The 6,950-nt window shown below is 58.5% G+C and overlaps 1 protein-coding gene across 4 annotated transcripts in view; it reads right to left on the reverse strand.

Annotated features, from left to right (window-relative positions):
• The window catches only part of colgalt1b (collagen beta(1-O)galactosyltransferase 1b), a 110,001-nt gene extending 105,698 nt beyond the window's left edge, over nt 1-4,303 (reverse strand). The window contains exon 1 of one of the 4 annotated variants that reach the window (XM_085971547.1): nt 3,950-4,303. In XM_085971547.1, the coding sequence (XP_085827673.1) occupies nt 3,950-4,224 (275 nt within the window). In that variant the 5' untranslated portion in view covers nt 4,225-4,303. Of the gene's footprint in view, nt 1-190; nt 229-3,949 lie in introns of those variants that run through there. The other 3 variants (XM_085971550.1, XM_085971551.1, XM_085971552.1) reach the window with 3 other exon arrangements.
• Nucleotides 4,304-6,950: the final 2,647 nt, after the last annotated feature.

Consider the following 6,950-nt stretch of genomic DNA (forward strand, 5'->3'; position numbering starts at 1 on the left):
CTCCCCCCATTCCCCCTCTCCCCCCTCACTCTCTCCCTCTCACTCCTCCCTCTCCCCACCTCACACTCTTCCCTCTCTCCCACTCCCCCTCACTCTCCTCCCTCTCTCCCACTCCCCCCTCACTCTCTCTCCCCTCTCACACTCCCCCCTCACTCTCTCTCCCCTCTCACACTCCCCCTCTCCCCCTTACCACAGGCACACCCTGTCCTTGGGATACCGCAGCCCCTCACACTCTCTCCCCCCCTCACTCGCTCCCTCTCCCCCCCTCACTCGCTCCCTCTCCCCCCTCACTCGCTCCCTCTCCCCCCATTCCCCCTCACTCTCTCTCCCCCCATTCCCCCTCACACACTCCCCCCTCTCTCCCCCATTTCCCTCACACTCTCCCCCCGTTCTCCCTCTCTCCCCAATTCTCCCTCACACTCTCTCTCCCCCCATTCTCCCTCACACTCTCTCTCCCCCATTCTCCCTCACACTCTCTCTCCCCCCATTCTCCCTCAGTCCTCACTCTCCCCCCCTCATTCCCTCTCACTCTCCCATTCCCTCTCTCTCCATTCCCCCATTCCCTCTCTCCATTCCCCCTCTCACTCTCCATTTCCCCATTCCCTCTCTCCATCCCCCTCTCTCTCCATTCCCCATTCCCCTCTCTCCCCCAATCCCCCTCACTCTCTCTCCCCATTCCCCCTCAATCTCTCTCTCCCCATTCCCCCTCATTCTCTCCCCCCATTCCCCCTCACTCTCTCTCTCCCCCCCATTCCCCCTCACACTCTCTCTCTCCCCCATTCCCCCACTCACTCTCTCTCTCCCCCCCATTCCCCCCTCACACTCTCTCTCCCCCCATTCCCCTCACACTCTCTCCCCCCATTCCCCCTCACTCTCTCTCCCCCCATTCCCCTCACTCTCTCTCCCCCATTCCCACCCTCACTCTCTCTCCCCCCCATTCCCTCACTCTCTCTCCCCCCATTCCCCCTCACACTCTCTCTCCCCCATTCCCCCTCACACCTCTCTCTCTCCCCCATTCCCCCTCACACTCTCTCCCCCCATTCCCTCACACACTCTCCCCCCATTCCCCCTCACACTCTCTCCCCCCATTCCCCCTCACACTCTCTCTCTCCCCCATTCCCCCTCACACTCTCTCTCTCCCCCCCCCCATTCCCCCTCACACTCTCTCTCCCCCCATTCCCCCTCACACTCTCTCTCTCCCCCATTTCCCCCTCACACTCTCTCTCTCCCATTTCCCCCTCACACTCTCTCTCTCCCCCATTTCCCCCTCACACTCTCTCTCTCCCCCCATTTCCCCCTCACACTCTCTCTCTCCCCCCCATTTCCCCCTCACACTCTCTCTCTCCTCTCCCCCCATTTCCCCCTCACACTCTCTCTCTCCCCCCATTTCCCCCTCACACTCTCTCTCTCCCCCCATTCCCCGTCACACACTCTCCCCCCATTCCCCCTCACACCTCTCACTCTCCCCCCCATTCCCCCTCACACTCTCTCCCCCCCATTCCCCCTCACACTCTCTCTCCCCCCATTCCCCCTCACACTCTCTCTCCCCCCATTCTCCCTCACACACTCTCTCCCCCATCTCCCTCACACTCACTCTCTCCCCCATTCTCCCTCACACTCTCTCTCTCCCCCCATTCTCCCTCACTCTCTCTCCCCCCCATTCTCCTTCACACTCTCTCTTTCCCCCATTCTCCCTCACACTCTCCCCCATTCCCTCACACTCCTCTCTCTCCCCCCATTCCCCCTCACACTCTCTCTCTCCCCCCATTCCCTCACTCTCTCTCCCCCCATTCTCCCTCACACACTCTCTCTCCCCATTCCCCCTCACACACTCTCTCTCCCCATTCCCCCTCACACTCTCTCTCCCCCCATTCCCCCTCACACACTCTCTCTCTCCCCATTCCCCCCTCACACTCTCTCTCCCCCATCCCCCTCACTCTCTCTCCCCCCATTCCCCCTCACACCTCTCTCTCCCCCCCATTCCCCCTCACACTCTCTCTCTCCCCCCATTCCCCCTCACACTCTCTCTCTCCCCCCATTCCCCCTCACACTCTCTCTCTCCCCCATTCCCCCTCACACTCTCTCTCTCCCCCCATTCTCCCTCACACTCTCTCTCCCCATTCTCCCTCACTCTCTCCCCCCATTCTCCCTCACACTCTCTCTCCCCCCCATTCTCCTTCACTCTCTCTCTCCCCCATTCTCCCTCACTCTCTCCTCCATTCTCCCTCACACTCTCTCTCCCCCCCCATTCTCCTTCACTCTCTCTCTCCCCCATTCTCCCTCACTCTCCCCATTCCCCCTCACGCTCTCTCCCCCCATTCCCCTCACACTCTCCCCATTCCCCCTCACGCTCTCTCTCCCCCATTCTCCCTCACTCTCCCCATTCCCCCTCACGCTCTCTCCCCCATTCCCCCTCACACTCTCCCCCATTCCCCCTCACGCTCTCTCCCCCCATTCCCCCTCACACTCTCCCCATTCCCCCCTCACACTCCTCTCCCCCCCATTCTCCCTCACGCTCTCTCCCCCCCATTCTCCTTCACTCTCTCTCTCCCCCATTCTCCCTCACGCTCTCTCTCTCCCCCATTCTCCTTCACACTCTCTCTCCCCCATTCTCCCTCACGCTCTCTCTCCCCATTCTCCCTCACACTCTCTCTCTCCCCCATTCCCCCTCACGCTCTCTCTCTCCCCCATTCTCCTCACGCTCTCTCTCTCCCCCATTCCCCCTCACGCTCTCTCTCTCCCCCATTCTCCCTCACGCTCTCTCTCCTCCCCCATTCCCCCTCACGCTCTCTCTCCCCCATTCCCCCCTCACGCTCTCTCTCTCTCCCCCATTCCCCCTCACGCTCTCTCTCTCCCCCCATTCTCCCTCACGCTCTCTCTCTCCCCCATTCTCCCTCACGCTCTCTCCCCCATTCCCCCTCACGCTCTCTCCCCATTCCCCCTCACGCTCTCTCCCCCATTCCCCCTCACGCTCTCTCTCCCCCATTCTCCCTCACGCTCTCTCTCCCCATTCCCTCTCCCCATTCCCATTCCCTCGCTCTCCCCATTCCCGCATTCCCCCTCTCTCACTCTCCATTCCCGCATTCCCCCTCTCTCTCTCCATTCCCTCTCTCTCCCCCCATTCCCTCTCCCCCCATTCCCCCTCCCCCATTCCCCCATTCCCTCTCTCTCCCCCCATTCCCTCTCTCCCCCCATTCCCCCATCACCCTCTCTCTCTCCCCCCATTCCCCCATTCCCTCTCTCTCCCCCCCATTCCCCATCACACTCTCTCACTCCCCATTCCCTCACACTCCCTCTCCCCTCACACTCCTCCTCTCCCCTCACACTCCTCCTCTCCCCTCGCCCCTCACTCAATCACTCTCTCCTCTCCCCCTCACTCTCTCTCTCCTCTCCCCCTCACTCTCTCTCTCCTCTCCCCCTCACTCTCTCTCCCTCTCTCATCCCCTCTCTCCCACTCCCCCTCACACACTCTCTCTCTCCCCCCCATTCCCCCTCACACTCTCTCTTTCCCCCCTTACTCTCCCCCACTCTCCCCCCTCACTCACTCTCTCCCCCCCTCACTCACACTCTCTACCCCACTCTCTCTCCCCCTCACTCACTCTCTCCCCCCACTCACTCCCTCGCCCCCATTCCCCCTCACACTCTCTCCCCCACTCACTCTCTCCCCCCTCACTCACTCTCTCTCCCCCTTACCACAGGCACACCCTGTCCTTGGGATACCGCAGCCCCTCACTCACTCTCTCTCTCCCCCCATTCCCCTCACACTCTCTCCCCTCACTCACTCTCTCTCCTCTCTCACACTCCCCCTCTCCCCACTCTCTCTCTCCCCCTTACCACAGGCACACCCTGTCCTTGGGATACCGCAGCCCCTCACTCACTCTCTCTCTCCCCTCACTCACTCTCTCTCCTCTCTCACACTCCCCCTCACTCACTCTCTCTTCCCCCTTACCACAGGCACACCCTGTCCTTGGGATACCGCAGCCCCTCCACGCGGCCCAGAAAGGCGGCCAGTCCGTGCGCGCTGTTCCGGGCGATGACGGCGACCAGGACCCGCGGGCGGAGCAGCGGCGACTCCTCGGACCAGCGCTCCTCCGGGAAATAGGCGGCGGCGGGCCGGGCGGCGAGCAGCGCGGCGAGGAGCGGGAGCAGGAGGCGGGTGCCGGCCTGGGCCTGGACCCGGGCCCGGGGGCAGGAGGCGGGGACAGGGACGGGGCGGCCGGCCATCGCGGAGCCGGGACACACAGAGAGCGGGAGAGAGAGCGGGCCCGGGGGGCGGCGCCGCCTGACAGCAGCTCGAACCGCCCCCAGGCCCGGCCCCCGGGGAGGAGCAGCGAGAGAGGCGGCGCCGGGGGGAGGCCGACCCGGGCAGACAATCACAGCACAGGAGGAGGCCACTCGGCCCATCGTGTCCCTGCCGGCCCCATCCCACTCTCCAGCTCCTCGCCCCTAGCCGCCTCAAGTGAATATCCAAATACTTTTTCAATGTGATGAGGGTTTCTGCCTCTATCTTCTTCTTAGGCAGTTCCTCCGAACCGAGGATGACTTGCTTCCACATTAAAAATGAGTTCTCGGGTGACGGATGAGTCCAATGCGGGACCAACAGTCTCTGTCATAGAAGATAGGAGCAGGAGTAGGCCATTCGGCCCCTCGAGCCTGCTCCACCATTCAATGAGATCATGGCTGATCATCCAAATTCAGTACCCTGTCCCTGCTTTCTCCCCATATCCCTTTAGCCTTAAGAAATATATCCAACGCCTTCTTGAATATATTTAATGAATTGGCCTCAACTGCCTTCTGTGGTAGAGAATTCCACAGGTTCACCACTCTCTGGGTGAAGAAATTCCTCCTCATCTCTGTCTGAAATGGCTTACCCCTTATCCTTACACTGTGACCCCTAGTTCTGGACTCCCCGCCATCGGGAACATCATTCCTGCATCTAGTCTGTCTAGTCCTGTTAGAATTTTATAAGTTTCAATGAGATCCCCTCTCATTCTTCTAAACTCCAGCGAGTATCAGCCCAATCGACCCAATCTCTCCTGATACGTCTGACGTGCCTCAATAACTCCAAGACTCGAAGTTAGCAGAATAAAACAAAGGCTTTTATTAGCAAAGAAACGATACCGGTGGCTTCACCTGCTGTGCTGCTGTTCTACTGCAGGACAAGCCTGGACTTGTCTTAAATAACAACAGAAAATGCTGGAAAAACTCAGCAAGTCAGGCAACATCCGTGGAGAGAAATTTGAGTTGACGTTTCGGGTTTGACCCTTCTTCAAAACTGGAGAGAAAAGGAACTAGATCGAAGGCAGGGCTGCGATCGGACAAAAGAATAAAAGAACCAAAAGAAGTAAAAGTAAAAGTAAAAGTGGTTGACACTGCCCTCGACCGTGTCAGTTCTATCTCCCGCACCTCTGCCCTCACCCCTGCCCCTCCCTCCCGGAACCACGATAGGGTTCCCCTTGTCCTCACCTTTCACCCCACCAGCCTCCACATTCAACGGATCATCCTCCGGCATTTCCGCTACCTCCAAAGTGATCCCACCACCAAACGTATCTTCCCCTCCCCTCCCCTTTCAGCATTCCGCAGGGACCGCTCTCTCCGAGACACCCTAGTCCACTCCTCTATCACCCCAAACAGCCCTTCCCCTTCGCCTGGCACCTTCCCGTGCAAGCGGAGGAGATGTAACACCTGCCCCTATACCTCCCCCCTCCCCACTGTCCAGGGCCCCAAACACCCCTTCCAGGTGAAACAGCGATTTACTTGTACTTCTCGCAATCTAGTATACTGTATTCGCTGCTCACGATGCGGTCTCCTCTACATTGGGGAGACCAAACGCAGATTGGGTGACCGCTTTGCGGAACACCTCCGTTCAGTCCGTAAGGGTGACCCCGAGCTTCCGGTCGCCTGTCATTTCAATTCACCATTCCACTCCCACTCGGACCTCACCGTCCTTGGCCTCTTGTACTGTTCCACGGAAGCTCAACGTAAACTCGAGGAACAGCACCTCATCTTCCGATTAGGCACTCTGCAGCCTTCCGGTCTCAATATCGAGTTCAACAATTTCAGATCATAACCTCGGCCCCTATTTCATTTTCACTTATATTTTTCCACTCCTTTCCTTTCCCCCCCCCCCCTTCCCTTTTGTTTCTCTCTCACACCTGGCAGCTATCTTTTGCCCTGCCAGTACACGTTACACCTAATCACAGCCTATTACCATCTCGTCCAGCTTCTAATCTCTTTTACTTCTTTTGGTTCTTTTATTCTTTTATTCTTTTGTCCGATCGCAGCCCTGCCTTCGATCTAGTTCCTTTTCTCTCCAGTTTTGAAGAAGGGTCAAACCCGAAACGTCAACTCAAATTTCTCTCCACGGATGTTGCCTGACTTGCTGAGTTTTTCCAGCATTTTCTGTTGTTATTTCGGATTTCCAACATCTGCAGTATTTTGCTATTGGACTTGTCTTAAGTAGGGCCAAGTATGGGCGGAGCCGACACACAAAGGGGGCGGTGCCCTATACACAATACAAGGTCCAAACACCGGAGCAGGCAATACAATATATACAGTTAACTACAGAGTCTGATGAATGACATATTTCATCACATTCACCCCTTCTACAGATTTAGTCTGTCCGGGGGTGTGATAGTCCTCTGTGACCGACGTAACGGTTGCGGTGCCGCGGGTGCCGGCTGGGTGTCCCGGGTGGTCTCCTGGGTCTCTGCCGGGGGCGCCACCGGGGTTGTTGACGGAGTAGGTGGTGGGGGAGTAGGTGGTGGGTGTACCGTTGGCTGGTGTTCTCCCGGGGGTGATGAAAGAATAGTGGGTGGAGTGGGTGGGTAATAGTTGTGGTTGTTGTTGTTGTAGTCGTTGTCGTTGAACGCTGTTGTTACCGGCTGGGACGAGGTCTTTTATGGACACAGTGTCCTCCCGTCCGTCGGCGTGCCGGACATACGCATATT

Source organism: Somniosus microcephalus, chromosome 31 (assembly GCF_052327205.1).
Source record: "Somniosus microcephalus isolate GS21.2 chromosome 31, FLI_Smic_1.0, whole genome shotgun sequence".
NCBI lineage: Eukaryota > Metazoa > Chordata > Chondrichthyes > Squaliformes > Somniosidae > Somniosus > Somniosus microcephalus.